This window comes from Canis lupus, chromosome 12 (genome assembly GCF_048164855.1).
Source record: "Canis lupus baileyi chromosome 12, mCanLup2.hap1, whole genome shotgun sequence".
Lineage (NCBI taxonomy): Eukaryota > Metazoa > Chordata > Mammalia > Carnivora > Canidae > Canis > Canis lupus.
Genome location: NC_132849.1, coordinates 30,659,834 through 30,675,878, shown reverse-complemented (window position 1 = coordinate 30,675,878; position 16,045 = coordinate 30,659,834). Strand labels below are relative to the sequence as shown.

The window sequence follows — 16,045 nt, the reverse complement described above, 5'->3', positions numbered from 1 at the left end:
AGGCTTAGCACTTTCTGTCCTAATTTCCTCATAGCGGAGACTACTAATTCTTGCTACCAGCTACTTTAAAGTGTAATGCGGATTAACGATGCTCATAAAGAGCTTTTATCTCCCACTCAGGTGCTCTTTAAATTGTACCTGGAACATCACATAATTAATGCTACTGATTTGATGAAAATTCAAAAGCGGTTTAGTGTAGTTTTAAGATGAAACATCTTTAGGTATTGTGTTGGTGGCCCCTTTGATAGGCTGTTCATTTTGTTGATTCTTGTACAGGCAATAGTCCTATGAGAGTCCACAATGATAGTTTCCTTTGGGCCTTATCAACTGGAATAAAGTGTGAAGTTAATCTTATTACTAGTAATGGTTGCCATTGTCCAGAACATTGAGGAAATGTTCTGGTACGGATGAGCTGATTCATTCAAGCTTTCTTTCACTAATAGGATAAAATTTTTTCTTATCAGCATCCCAAGTAGAACTTGAATTTTAGGTGAACTTAGTAATATGAGGACGGAAGTCTCTAGTATTCACTCACAGTGATTTGATCTCTGCAAGCTTTGTGTTGCTTTTTAATGTTTATTTAGATTACTCCTCCAAAATATGCTTAGTATACTTAGTCCTTTATCTTCATTGCTATTCAACAACAGGTGAAAAACTTCATATATCAATAAATTTTTCCCCCAAAGGAAATCAGCTGAGTAAGGAGGAAAAGAAATCAGATCATTTATAATCATCCATGGTTGTCTAATAACTAGCCAGTGCTTGGGATACATATTCAAATTCCTATTATCAGAGACTCTCTGCAGTATGTGCTTTGTTTATTTTAGATTTTTAAAATGCTATTTCCCCACCTCTTTCTGTTTATTTTTTATTTTTATTTTTTTTTTCTCTTTCTGTTTAATAGTAAAATAGTTTGCTTGGTGAAAGAGAGGGCAAGACCTTATGAAAAAGTTAATTTTTAATTTTAAATGATTTGCAGTTCCACAGTGAATTGTACATTTTGACACTGATAATGCAGAGAAGTCCTGTGGATGTCAAAGGAAATTTCCTGTGTGCCTAGAAATGTGGTCTCAGCCATAGAAAGCCTTTAGGACATTTTTGTCAAGTATTGGAAGGTGGGGAAAAAGGCATACGCGTAGCAAAATAATATCTGTTAAAACTACTCTGTTAAATTTTATGCAAATTTAAAAAACAGTTCAATATTTTTTGTGTGTGGTCCCCTCAAACTCTGTTTTTGTAACTTAGCTTCTCAGTGTGAAAGCAGCCTTGTTCCACATCTATTCACCCATCCTAATGGCAGCTAATTAAAATGCAGAGAGAGTGTGTGTTGTATGCTTTATTTTTCTCTGTCCAAAGTGTCTCATATAGTAGGGTATGAGGTGAGCTTGATAAATGAACACTAATAACCATTCCCACAGTATCTTCCTGTTCTAACAGATGAGGCACCCTGTCTGTACAGGCAACCTCTTAAAACTCAGCACTGCTGACATCATAGTAGGGTGTGAAAGATGGAAAACTAGCAATAAAACCAATGACCCATTTTTAGCCCTGTGAGGCTCTCATTTAATGGAATTGAGTTTAATCAAGATAGATTAAGACTTCTCAGTGGAGACTTACTTCCTCTAGGTCAGGGGTGGCCAAGTGTGTTGCCTTTGTCAGCTTTGTCATTTTTGTGTTCTATGCCAGATTAATCTTAAATTAGGTCTGTTTTCACCTCATCCTGCATGGACATTTTTTCTACTTTGAGGAAATAATGCCATGCCTAGAAAGGAAGCATACTTCCACTTTTTCAAATGGGGTCACACAGAAAGAAAGCACATACGTGTAAGACGTGTGTTAGCAGCACTCAGATGAGGCTTTAAGTGAGTGTTCTCCAGGTACATCCTTCATTCAGTAATTTGGAACCAGAGCTAGAAACAGTTTCCTCCAACCCTACAGGAAATTATGCAGGAATCTGGTGGATATTTTGCACTGTCTTCCACTGGCACCTTTTTTTCTGCAGTGTGTATAGAATAGGTAGAGAAATCAGCCTCATTGGTTGTCTCCATGTTTCCTTCTCTCCTCAGATGCAGACAGACATGCCGAACTATCTGGAAGTCCACTGAAAAGCAAAAGCACTAGGAAACCTTTGGCATGTATCATTGGGTATTTAGGTGGGTATTTTCTTACAGAAGGAAAATTTCAAAAAACAATTTCTGTACCTTATAAGTATTTGGCTATTCTAAATTGTCATACCTAAACTAAATCCAAGCCTTTCAAGTAGCTGAAATTGGATACTTTCACATGTATAGTCCATTTATTTTGTTTCAGAAGCTTTTGGGTTTTTTTTCCAAAAGCTTTTATTTGTTATTACAAAACATATACACACAACATGTATACAGAGTTATGGATATGTTTACTTTTTCCAAAAAAAATCATTAAATAAAAATATAACATTTGTGGATATAAATAGAAACTAAGCAAAAAGAGGAAAGAATCACTAAATTATTAGAGGATGAATATTCTTTTTTTTTTTTTTTGAGGATGAATATTCTTAATGTTTCAATTTAGATCCTTCCACTTGGCTTATTTTTTTTAATGAGATCAAACTGGCTCTAACCTACCTTTAAAAAAATATTTATAGGTTTGATGTACCAATTAAAGTTACTTTGAAAGGGAAGCATTTGTATTGCTTTCTGATTTTTACCATGTTATTTAACTTAGAACTAGTCAAAGATGTTGGCTCCATATTTGTGTTGAAATATCACAATTAAGAAATAGTATTTTTAAAAATCAATAGGTAATAACCCTTTTTGTTTTGTTCTGTTTTGCAAAGTTTTAAGTTAATTTACAAAATAATTATTTCTAAAATGGTTCCTAATATCCCTAGAAACTATAATAGCATGTTTTTAGTGCTTCTAATATCCTTGCATTTTCATTTTCTCAGAGTGAAAGGTGTACTCAAAGTTGCATTGAAGCTTATTGCTCTGTCAGAAAGATGTACAGTTATGAAGCGTTCAGACTCTAGAAACACTTAAAAGTCAAAGTGTAGCCTTAAATTGGTATATTATCTACTCCTCATCAGAGCATCCAAAAGTCAGAAGCTCATAGCTCCCTCTTTGATTTTACTTGGTCACTTTATTTCTTGTTTTATTTCTCAGAGCCTGAAGAGTTGTTTCAGTAGTCCCGAGAATATCACCTCATCATCATAGGCAGGACCTAGGTCATGGTGACCAAGTCCTTGAATTTTGCTATCTATTCCCTTGAAGAGCCTAATCCTAGAAGCCCCTTCCCTCCATGCATGGACAAGTCTCTGATCATAAGAAATAGAATATAACATTACATATTAGCCAGTCTTTCTGTGGGTAATTTTGTGTTCCTCCTGCGGGCAAATTGGTCTCTGTACCTACCTGGGAGGCCCAAAGCTATGCTTTACTTACTAGCTGAACCACACCTCTACCTCACATATTTCTGAGTGTTTACTATGTATAAGACACTATGCTGAGTGATTTGGGGGAACATCAAGATGAGTAAGACTTTGTCCTCAAAAGTTTTATTCTAGTGGGGAAAGCACACAGGTAAGGACAATTAAGCAAAGGATTAGCTCCTATGAAAGAATTACAGGTAATATTCATTGGACACTTGGAAGAAGGAATAGTTATTTCTGATGAGATTTAGGGCAGCCTACGTGGAGAAAGCAGTGTTTGATCTCAACCTTGAACAATAAGTAGTATTTAAATAGAAAAACAGGAAAAAAGAATATTTTTCCCTTTATGAGGCCTAAAGAATTTGATGCACAAAGGCTTCAGTGAGTCCAAAGGTGGGTGGTCTGGTTTGGATGAATAGTGTGGAGGCTGTAATGAAAAATGGGGTTAACAAAGTTTCAGTGCCGTGTTGGAAAAAAAAAAAAAAAATCAGCACTATATGTTGGTTAGCACTTGATCCATTCCTAAATTTTGATAAGGGTAGAATTTTGACCAGACCAAGATATAGTAATTCTAACAATCCTAACAGCCTTTCTTAAATTTCGATAAATAAGGCTGATTGCCTGGCCCTCCCTGAGAAGAGAGAGTGGTTTAGAATCAGAGAGCAGGTTTAATTTTGGAAAAGACATTGCCCAGTAAGAGTAACAGACTGAGATCCTTAAGTCCAATTCCTACAGACTGTAATTTCTGTCCGTCTGCTTTATCCAAAAAAGTACAAGTAATTCTGGGCTATATGACTGACAACAACATACTTCATGTAAACACACATATCCCACATGCACATCACAGTTTTGTGATATACCCTCCATCAAAGCTTTTCTTCTACTACATCTTGAGTCTAGAATTTGGAGTTTGGTGGCATGTTTCATCTATATCAAGATATTCTGGACTAGTAGTAATTAACCTTGGTCCTGTACTCTCCTTGTAGAGTCAGAGAAGGAATCCTGTTTTCCAGAAATCTCTCACACCCTAGACATGCTGCATGCTGCGTTTCTGGTTTGATAGAGCATAGAGTTAGCTTTCTCTGAGGCCATTTCTCCAGATAACCTTTAAATTTCTAAAACTTTGAAGAGTTAGTTGCCTAATTCCCTTAGTATATCTGTGCTTAAGTGATCTTCTGAAGTGGAAGTGGTGTTTTTGTTGTTTTGTTGTTGTTGCTTGTACTCCCAACATGAAGCTCAGAGCTCCAGCTAGCAGAGGGAGAAGCAAGCTCACTTTTGATAAGTAAAGCCATGGTAACAGCACTTGAAGCTGATTCATTATGCAAGTCCTTGGGAAAACAGACTGGCTCGTAAGGAACGGACTCTCACCTCATTAAGAAGTAAGATGTGTGCCTATTAGGCGATGTAAGTGCACACAGAGATTTTTATTACCATGTCCTGAGTTGAGAAACCTTTTCTCCCCCTGCCAGAGATCCATCCTTCGAAGAAACCTAATGTAATTCGATCTACACCAAGCCTGCAAACCCCCACTACCAAGCGGATGCTAACCACCCCGAATCACACATCTCTGAGCATTTTGGGGAAAAGGAACTACAGTCATCACAATGGCCTGGATGGTATGTAAGCCCAGGAATTCTGGGGGCTGAGCTCATAGGCCAGGGCCTCTCTGCCCTTGTCTGCTCTAAGCATATCCTCTGCCAAATCCAAGATGTGTTGCAAATGGGTTCGTCTACCTACCCTCTAATTAAACTGAATGTGTGGTAAAGGGGTAAGAGGGAAGGCTGCTGTGTGCCACAGTGAAGACATTTAGCTGAGTGATATTTCTCTATCTCCTCAGAAGGGACCCTTTTGTTCACATTCCCTGTGAGGATGCTTGTTTGGAGAGGAAGTCTGTATTTATCAGGTTGACTCTGGTGGGTGATAATGTTCTTGCTGGGATGCATGCTCACTGCTCCTTTACATTTTCTTGAGCAGAAGTGTTGATTTCACCTTAAGTCAGAGGCAACTGTGATCTCTGGGGGTTCTTGGGTGTTCTGTGGTTCATTTTGGATTTGGCACTTGTCAGCTACTTCTTTCACCTTATAAAATTTTTTTAATTGCTCAAGAGTGCTACAAGTCATGAAGGGAATTGCCTGGGTGACGTCTTCAATACAGAAATAATAATTTGTTTGAAATGGAAAAGCTAAGAAATATCACCTCTTATCCAAAGTACCTCCCTTGGGGTTTGGCCACAGAATGACTCCTCAGGTGGAATTGAATTATCTTCCCATTCGGACTACAAACACAAACATAATAAATCATCCCAGCAGTATATATTGTCCATTTCAATAGTCCTAGAATTTGAAGCTGTCTTGATGGTTTAAATGTTGGCATTTATTTACGAGTGAAACTCTCTCCAGGCTTTCCATGTCTCCGGGACCTCTAAATTCCTTCAGTGACAGTAAATTAGTTATAATGAGGCCCTAGAGCAAGGATGTGAAATAGACCTTCTAGTAATAGTTTCCCATGGTTGGTTTCCTTTAGTATGACTTTTCATGGTCGTAGTGATATCAAAATGAATAAAAAATTGAGACTGAGGAGATTAGTTTGCATTTATAGGATATCGGTATGTTATAGATACAGCTTTCAGGAATTTAGCTACACAGTAGTTTTGCAGAAATAATTATTTGCTAACAAGGACATTGGCCATCCTTGCCACAATACACCCACTATCTAGACAGCAGAAGACTAAGGACGAATTGTGTCAAAATGTGGAAATTGGATTTCTTTCTTTCCTTGCCTACGGCCTGAGGCTTTTAGATTCAGACTTAAGTGGAATTCAGGAATCTTCCTTTTCCATGTTATCACCTCCATGGCCTCTATAGGTGTGTTTAGTCCTTCTGCAGGAAGCAGAAATTAAGTTCTGGTTCATACATATACACATATAAGTACAATATACACTTCATGGTAAGAAGACTCTTATGGTGACTACAGGTGGAAAAGCAGCTCTCTGCTATCTTTTTCCACTTGTATCCTATGGTCCCAGTCACTCTGGGCCCCAATCCTAGCTCTCGCATTGCTCTTTCCTTTTATCATAGGTACCGGTTTCCTTAGAATTTATAAAAAATTCCACCTTATAGTGTTCCCTCTCTGGGGCTATTTGTCCCATTTTCCTCTGGAGATTGTTACAGCAAGGTGATTGCTTCTCTGCTGTGAACAGGTGAAATGGACAGGGCATACAGTGAATCCCTAGGGTTACGTTAAGAGAGACCTTCAACCTTGTTGAGGAAAAGACACCCATCTCATCTTCTGATGAGACTTAGCTGTTGAAACACCTTTTTTTTTTTTTTTTTTTTCAAACCCTTTTGTCTTTGGTTTGCTCTTGCAGCTTGGTATGGATAACATGTACCTTGCCTGTGTTATCTCATTTGATTCACAGGACAGAAGGTTTTAGAAGGTCAAGGAATTTAACTGCTTTGCATAACATTGTATTCCTACTGCCTAGCATATTGTATTTCTACTCCCTGGAACTTAGTAGGTGTTTAATAAATGTTAATTGAATAAATGAATGATTGAGAAAAAATAAGACCTAGAGAGGAAAATTAAATTTTCCAAAGTTATCAAGTATAAATGGACTGGGATTCCCATTCAGGGTGTGGCTGATTATAGAGTTTGCTCCCTTAACCACGGTTATAAAAGTTGTCTCTCAAATACGCTGTATGAGTCAGTAAAGGAGAAAGTGCCTAAGTTATTTTAGCAAATTTAATGTAAGAAGTCAATATGACAGGTATTGGAGGACAGAATAGGTGAGCAGGAACACAATGGGGGGCACAGGAAGCAGCTGCCATCCCTAAGGTTGGGAGAGCAAAAGAAAGAAGATGGGGTTCTTCCTTTTGCTGGAGGCTCAAGGAGGTCCACAGAGTGAGAACTGAGGCCCCTGAGGGAAGGCACTGTTCTGCTGGTACTGGCTTCTCTCAGGTGTGACGAGGCTGGTTCTGGGAGCATGAGGGAAAGCGGGAACTGAACAAACCTCAGGTGCCATGAGGCTGACTGGACCAGGACACAGGTGGTGACAAGTGCCTTCTCCGGCCTCCTGCTTTGCTTGCTCCCTCTAGCACCCCCTGCTGGTGCATCAGGGACCCGGATGGCAGAGGAGAGGTATGTTTGCAGGATCCCAGTCCCAGCAACATCTTGCTGCTTGGATGGATGTGGGGAATGAGAGACAAGTGCAATGGACACACACATTGCAGAACATGTCCCCACTTTTGTATTCCCAGTGAAGCTTTTCCTTGGGACAAAGGGTCTGTTTCTTATTTTCTTGGGATATAGGATACAGACTAAACCTGAGTTTCCAAGGTGAACTCAAAGTACTAGAAAAAAATATTAGGCTAATAGTGAGTTTTCATGGGATAGTCAATACCATCATTTACTGGAATTGATGAATACAAATTCATGGAAAAGCCTCGCCCTGTGTGATCCAATCATAAAATCAATTAGCGTTGCTACTTAATTATCATCATGTCAGATAGACAAGCACACCATACAGAATGTTTATGGACAGAACTAAGAAAACTGGAAACAAAACCTGATTGTACGGAAATACCCAGGCCTCTCAGCTTTTTAGGGCTTCTCCTCCCCTTCTCGGTGGCTTGCCCCCTTCACTCAGCCTCCACGTTCAGTTGGAGGTTCATGATGATGGGAAAAGAGGCTCTGGAGTCCTGCTGGTAGAAAGGATTTTACCTGATATTTAAAAAAAAAAATGATGGACAGCTTCATATCATCTTCCTGAAAGTCACTGTCTCTCGTCTAGCCCTGGCCCCTTAATGGCCCTGGGGGTTGGGAGTCAGCCCTCTGGGTCCTCTATTAAGCATCACCCACATCACCAGGCCACACATACCCCTCTGTGACAACCCTACTGGAACTTAAACTCCAAGGGTGAAAATACAATCTGCATATACAAAGAGGCCTCATTATTTGGGGTTAGTAATGACAGGAAGAATGAAATTTCAAAACATAGACCTACCTGGTCTCTTACCAGCCCCATACACTTCGGTCTTTCCCATCAGGCTTTTAGTCCAGTGGTATGCCACATGCTGTCATGTGCTTTCCAAATCCTGTCTCCTCTTCTGACTCACAGATGCTTTGATGACATTTTTATTGCCAGCAAACCAAGTACCTACCACATTTGGCCGACCTGGTTACTTCCATGTGGCTGTGAATAAAGAAGCCATGAGATAAGTGGAGATAAAGAGTATTTACAGGAAAGCCTTTCCATGTCTGGCTGCCCAAAAGAGAGGGCAGTAGGGGAAATGGAATTTATCTTTGCCATGGAGGGGGGAAAGTACCTCTGAGTGTTTGGAATCAGGTGGGATTAACTGCTGACTTCTCTGATTACTTCCTGTGTGGCCGTGGGTGAATCACTTAGTTTCTTTAAACCTGTTTTCTCCTCTGTAAAGTACAAATTTCATTTGCCTTAATGGAGTTGTGATAATGGTTAAAAATATTTCACCTGCTTTATACAACTTGATCTCCGAAACTCTCTATGAGGCAGGTGATATAAACCTGCATTTTAATAATGAAAAAACCCAGCTCAAAGAGGTTAAGGGATTTGCCTAAAGCCACACTGCTAACAAACAGCAGAGATGAGATTTAAAATGCTCCAGTCCAGGGTTGTTTCCAACAGGTAAATAAGGTCCCAGATTTATGTGATTCATATGCTGAGTGCAGCAAGTATCTGGGAAATGTTTATGTTTTCTATGTATGGGAGATGGGTATGTGTTTGGAATTATAGAAAGGAACATAGTAGGTATTTTTCTGTGCTTAGCCTGTGAGTTGTAAGCCACCATTGCCTCTGTGAAACTCTTCTGCCTATATTATACCCCCTATCCCTACTTTTTCTGGAATGTAGAACATAAGAACTATATTAATGTCCAAGAGAGGGGAGAAAAAAGAAATAAGAGAAAAGAAAATTCACAGAATCACCTAATGGTGAAATGTGTTTATTTTATTTTTTTAAAGATTTATTTTTATTTATGATAGACAGAGAGAGAGAGAGGCAGAGACACAGGCAGAGGGAGAAGCAGGCTCCATGCCGGGAGCCCGACGCGGGACTCGATCCCGGGACTCCAGGATCCGCCCTGGGCCAAAGGCAGGTGCAAAACCGCTGCGCCACCCAGGGATCCCCTGAAATGTGTTTAAATTAAATTCTATAGTATACCCAGCATTGACTCTGACTCATAGTAGCTATTCATTAAGTGCTAAGATACTATCCCCACACACACACTTTTTTAAAAAGTTTGTTTATTTATTTATTTATTTGAGAGAGAGAGAGAACACAAGTGGTAGGGAAAGAGCAGAGGAAGAAGCAGATTCCCCACTGAGCAAAAAGCCCAATGTGGGGCTTGATCCCAGGACTCTGGGACCATGACCTGAGCAGAAGGCAGACACCCAACCAACAGAGCCACCCAGGTGTCTCTATCTTCCCACACCTTCTATAAAGTAGAGCTATCACTAACGTTTTGTTTTGAAAATTGTTATCAACCAAAGTTTTTGTAGTCATATGTGGATTATATGTAAACAAAATGTCAACACTTTTCTTATAACTACATTTATTTCTTACCTAAAAATATGATTTTCAAAAAATGACTCATAGGTTTGCTTGAAAGTAAATGGGTATGTTCCAAAGCATATTTGCACAGTAGAAGGGCCCAGTATCTATAAAGAGAAATTGCCTTTGATTAAGTTTTGAAGGAGTATTGAAGACAGGAAATTCATTTGATAAAGAGGGCTCATTTAGCTCCCTGTAGGCTTCTGCAATTAGAGACTCTACAGCAGAGGGAATGGAGTATAATCCTCCTTCACATTTTTCAGAGTGAAGGCTGAGTCAGAAAAAGTCTGGAGAGTAGAGGGGCTGATGGGCTGTTCAGACATCTCTCATCCTCTCCTGAACCCTTATGAAGAGGCCCTGGTCCTCTCTGCTCCAGTCAGCAGATTGTCAGTTCTTCTGCTTGGGTGCAAAGGGACAGGGTGATCACCTGCTGTGTCTCTGTCTTTATCAAATGGGGTCCCTGGAGAACAACTTCTGTTTTGTAGTGATACAACGAGGGGACATCAATTAGAGTTGTGCTCTTTTCATCTGAGATGATAAAGGCTTTTGTCCCAGGGTACTACTGAAGCAAGATTCAGTGTGTCAGGAAAACCAAAGCAACAGGCTCAGAAGAGAGGTGAGTTTTCAGTGGGACAGAGTCAGGGCATCTGAGCCAAGGAAATTGATGAATTGTACAATAAACTGCTTTTTAATCTGCTCTCTTCTGGCTTATTTCCCCAGGGGTATGTGAATAACACTGTAGATCTAATTTTTTTCCTTATTTGTTTTCCGCATTGAGTAATATCATTTTTCTGAGTCCCCTATAAAGAGGGTATCCAGTGTGGATGGCTCTAAGTACAATATTATGATCTGGGGTGTGAAGACTGTCCTTTGGATGACTTGTTTCTGAATCAGCTCCAACTGTTTGCATCCCAACTCTGGGAAATGGGTGGTGATGAGGTCCATTGTACCAGTGAGAGAGCTCTGGGAATGCATCTGCTGTCTTCACAAATCCCAATAAAAATAGACTGCCAGCAACAGCTGATGGCATTCCTAGGCATGCTTGGGCACAGGACGCCTTCTGTCAACATATTTATATCCTTTCAAAAGACTACAGTTTTTGTTGTTTTTTTTTTTAATCTTCCAAAATATTGTTTGTGGAAGAACATCAGGTGCCCCTGGACTTGCCTCTGATCTCCTTGTCTGACGTTGTAATGTTACAACCTCGTTTGATAGATGAAAGTGGGAAAAAAATTTAAAAATAGATAAAAGTGCCTTTGAATTTTTTTCTCCAGTATTTTCTAATGGATCATTATAACCCCAGGGTTTATTGAATGTGAAGTAATTATGACAGAATATCTAGTATATCTAGAGAGTTTTGGGAGTATTGAAGCATTATGTGAGGGCAGTGGATGTTCTCTCATACTGTGAAGCCATAGGGGTGATGTTGTAGAGAAAGACAGACTCAACTGCATTGGGCATGAGTAATTAACAACTTAGTGTTTTGGAGTATTCTAGAAGGATGCCAGATCAGCCGCCCCTGGGACCATTCCTGGGTTTACTAATATCAGTTGCTCCCAGAGAATACTTTCCTGAGGAAAGTACTAGTGTTCCTGAGGAATATACTAGTGTGTGAGCCTCTAAGAGGTCTAGAGTTGACATCCTCTGAGTATTATGGAGATCTTAGAAGAGTGACAGAAGTCTATGGTAGTTGCTCAGGGATCCTCAACTCTCAGGACCAGCTCTGGTCTCCTTAATAAAGTGTCTTTGATTATACCTGCAAGGGACATTATAGGAAACATTTTTAGCCAACTTCTCCCAATGTATTTCCATTCTCAGTGTCATGTGGAGGGAAAATCTCAGAAAGAAAGTGAACCTCTAACTTGAGAGCTAGGTCCTGGGCTTTTTGTGGAGAAGAGTAGATGCTTGGGAAAGGAGAGTGAGGAAGACAGCAGAAAAAGGGGATTAAGTCCCTGAGAAACAACTCTTCCATAGAAGTGTGACCCATCCATCTAAAGATCAGGTACATATGTCTGAGAGAGCCATTGGGACATCAGTATTAGATCTTAATGCCCCAGGGAGGTAAAGACCAACTCCAAAAACCAACTGATTTAGGTATCCTCCTGAGCAGTGTCTTTGGGTCCCAGGATGGAAGTGAGGAGAAGTGTTCTGAATCTGCAGGTCCCTCAGGGCAATGGAAATAGAAAGATTTGTTTGTCACAGTTTAGTTGATTTGGGGACCCCCCCACTGGGTTTATTTTAAGCTTCCCAACGATGCTCATTATTATTCTCTTTTCCTGTTTCCTGTTTTTCCTTCCAGATGACTGAGTACTCTTTAAGCTCAGAAAACATCTGAGTTATAATCTATGCATTTTCTTCCCTCAACCAAATATTTATTTTTATCAACAATTATGTACATATAAATGAAGGCAAAAAGTAATTAATGTAAAACTGAGGAGTGAGCTTGAAGGCAACTTTGTTAAATGGAGGTGCCTAGAAGAAGATAATCTGAGAAGACTGTTTCCATGACAGTCTGATTGCAGCTTCGCCTACAGGAGCCCCTTCCCAGGGTTGCCAGTGAGGAAGATCAAGCGTGAGTCTTTGGGGAAGCAGGGCTGACCGCATTTAAGGCATCTAGAACTAGTCAGCAGAAGAAAGGGTCAAAATATTGGACATTGGGCCTCCTGCACTGGTCCTCCAATCTTCTTTTTTCTCTCCAGTTTTCTTCCTCTGTGTCTTTTGCTCTGTTTTCTGGGAGACTTTCTCAACTTTATATTCCAGCCAGATTTGTCTATTTCTCCCTTTATTTTGTCAATTTTTGCCTCAGTATTTTGAAGTTCTTTTATTGGTAATATATATAATTAGAATTTTATGTCTTTTTTACCTTTTTTTATCACTGTGAAATGATTCTTTTTAGCTCTGTTAATACTCCTTGTCTTGAAGTCTATTTTGTCTGATATTAACATGATCACACCAGTTTTCTTTTTCTTCTGTTCTTTTTAGGGTTATTTTTCAATGATTTTTTTCTAGTTTTATTAAACTCAGAATGATTCTTATAGTATCTCTAAAGCCAACACATGTTATTCTAGCAGATTTTTAAAACCCAAACAGGGGCACCTGTGTGGCTCAGTTGGTTAAGCTTATCTGCCTTCAGCTCACATCATGATCCCAGGGTCCTGGAAAGAGCCTTGTATCCAGCTCCCTGCTGAGCAGGGAGTCTGCTTCTCCCTCTCCTTCTGCCTCTCCACCCTGCTTGTGCTCTGTCTCTCTCTCTCTCTCTCTCTCTCAAAAAAAAAAAAAAAAAAAAATCTTAAAAAAAAACATATAAAGCTATTTTCTATTATCATTTCTTAAGTAGCTTTATTGAAACAGAATTGATATTCAACTATATATATTTAGTATTTTAAAAAAGATTTTATTTAAGGAGGAGAGAGAGAGTGCACATGCATGCATGAGTGAGGGGAGGGGCAGAGAGAAGGAAAGTCAGAGAATCCAAAGCAGACTCCCTGCTGAGTGCAGAGGCCTGAGATGGGGCTCGATCTCATGATCCATGAAATCATGACCTGAGCCAAAGTCATAAGTTAAACAGTTAACCGACTGAGCCACCCAGGCACCCCTCACTTGCATATATTTAAAATATGCAACTTGAATAATTACAGGGATCCCTGGGTGGCGCAGCGGTTTAGCGCCTGCCTTTGGCCCAGGGCGCGATCCTGGAGACCCGGGATCGAATCCCACGTCAGGCTCCCGGTGCATGGAGCCTGCTTCTCCCTCTGCCTCTCTCTCTCTCTCTCTCTCTCTCTCTCTCTCTCTCTGTGACTATCATAAATAAATAAAAATTTAAAAAAATAAAAAAATAAATAAAAAATAAAATATGCAACTTGATAAGTATAACATTATGTATGTACCATAAAACCACCATAATCACTTGGGTGGTTATATCCACTTAATAAATTTATCCATCCCCTCAGAAATTTTCTTGTACACTTTTATAATCTAACCTCCTACCTATCCCATTTCCCCTACATCATCTCAGGTGACCATTGATCTGCTTTGTGTCACCAGAGATTAGTTTACATTTTCTAGAATTTTATATAAATGGAGTCATATAGTATGTGTGCTTTATTTGTCATTTTGAATAATTTTTAGAGATCTTCAAGTTCATTGATTCTTTCTTCTTCAGTTTTTTTTTTTTGTTTTTTTTTTTTTTTAAGTAAGTAAACTCTATTCCCAAAATGAAGCTGGAACTCATGACCCCAAGATCAAAAGTTGCATGCTTTACTGACTGAGCCAGCTAAGGTCCCTCTTCTGCAGTATTGAATTTGCTGTTAATCCCATCTAACAAATTGTTCATTTCAGATTTTGTATTTTTCAGTTTTAGAATTTCCATTTAGTTATTTTCTATTTCTCCTAAAATATACCATCTTGTTACCCATTATATTCATCTTTTTTATAGATTCTTTAATAAACTTATAGTGAATATTTTATATGCAAATCTGCTAATTCTAACATCTGAATCATTCACTAGTCATTTTCTACCAACTTTTTTCTTTGGAGGAGTTGCTCAGTCTGTTTTTTTGTTTTTTGTTTTTTCAAAGTACACTCTATGCCCAGTGTGGATTCTAATGCAGTGCTTAAACTCACAACCCTGAGATCAAAATCTGAGCTGAGATCCAGTGTGGCCCTCAGTCTGTTCATTTTTATTGGATACTAATCAGTGTGGATGATCAATTGTAGAGACCCTGGGTTCTGTTATCTCCCTCTGCAGAGTGTTGCATTTTGTTCTAGCAAGCAATTAAATTGGCGGGTCACCTTGATTGTGTGGAGGCTTGGTTTAAAGCTTCAATAGGTCTGATCTATTTCAGTTTAGCTCTTAATCCATTGAGATTTCAATGGAAAGACCAAGTTGTTTGCCTGGTGCCTTCAACTTGACAGAACTTGAACTCCAACATTTGTCTTTCCAGCAGTAGATAGCTGCTGAAGTTGCTGCTCAGCCTTTTTTAGCCTTCCAGCTGATCTTTCCCACTTTCATGAGGAGTCCCACCTCATGAATACATAGTTCCAGAGTCAGCCAGTGATTTGAGTGGAGTGTGTATATAGACTTGATGGCTTCCCTTTCCCTGTCCTCTTCCTTTCTAGGATCTCCTCCTGTATTTCCAGCTGTATTGGCAGCCTCAAACTCTGGATCCTCCCTGATTCCTCAACACAATTATACTGCAGTTTTCTGCTTGAGCCATATTCCTTTTGTACTGTGTGGAAGTGCCCATAGGAAAAAGTGGATCTCACCTAATCTCACTTTTTCCCCAAGGGTCATATTTCCTCCATTTTTTGCCTGATTTTTAGTTGCTCTCCAGAACCTTCAGGCATTTAAAAAAAATTTTTTTTCCAGAATTTATTACTGCTATTGGCTGGAAGATTAGCCCAGTATAAATTAGCCCACCACTCTAGATATTAGGCTCTCTGCCAACTCCCTTTGGTTCTCGCAATTAAAAATTTTTTTAATTATTTAAGTTTGTTTTTATTTATTTATGTAATCTCTATACCCAAAATGGGGCTTGAACTCATGACCCCATGATCAAGAGTCATATGCTCCTCCAACTGAGCCAGCCAGGTGCACCTCAATTTTTTTTTAAGTAGCATACTGTTTGTGTTTCATGGATGCTGTATCTTTTCTTACTCCCCTGAGGATATTAATGATGGTGTTTTCTGTTTTTTAAGTTTTCTTCATGAATAGTCTATTTCCTTCAATTTTAATTCTTCTCTTTGTTCTTTGTTTTGGTCTCTGACATTTCTGTTGGAGGTTTTTCCCTAGTGACCTGTGGTTGTTTACTAAAGCTTAAGAGTAGGATACTAAAATCAGATTGAAAGATCTGTGCCCTATAGTACACTTCATGGTATGGTGATCAGGTTGGGCTGTTTGTTGGCTGGCTCATATGCTACTATTTAGAGGTCTGCTCTCATAGGCTGGTCACATTTCCCAGAGAAGATTCTTCCCATCTATTTTCATCAACTCAGGCTGTAATAACACATGCTGCAGATGGATTGCTTATAAACAACAGAAATTTATCTCCCAC

The 16,045-nt window shown here is 39.3% G+C and overlaps 1 protein-coding gene across 11 annotated transcripts in view; it reads left to right on the top strand.

Annotated features, from left to right (window-relative positions):
* The window catches only part of MTA3 (metastasis associated 1 family member 3), a 219,958-nt gene that overhangs the window by 197,583 nt on the left and 6,330 nt on the right, over nt 1-16,045 (top strand). For 8 of the 11 annotated variants that reach the window (XM_072770363.1, XM_072770368.1, XM_072770361.1 and 5 more), the window contains 3 exons: nt 2,067-2,153; nt 4,876-5,022; nt 9,404-9,533. In XM_072770363.1, the coding sequence (XP_072626464.1) occupies nt 2,067-2,153; nt 4,876-5,022; nt 9,404-9,533 (364 nt within the window). The remainder of the gene's footprint in view (nt 1-2,066; nt 2,154-4,875; nt 5,023-9,403; nt 9,534-16,045) is intronic. The other 3 variants (XR_012004442.1, XM_072770365.1, XM_072770362.1) reach the window with 2 other exon arrangements.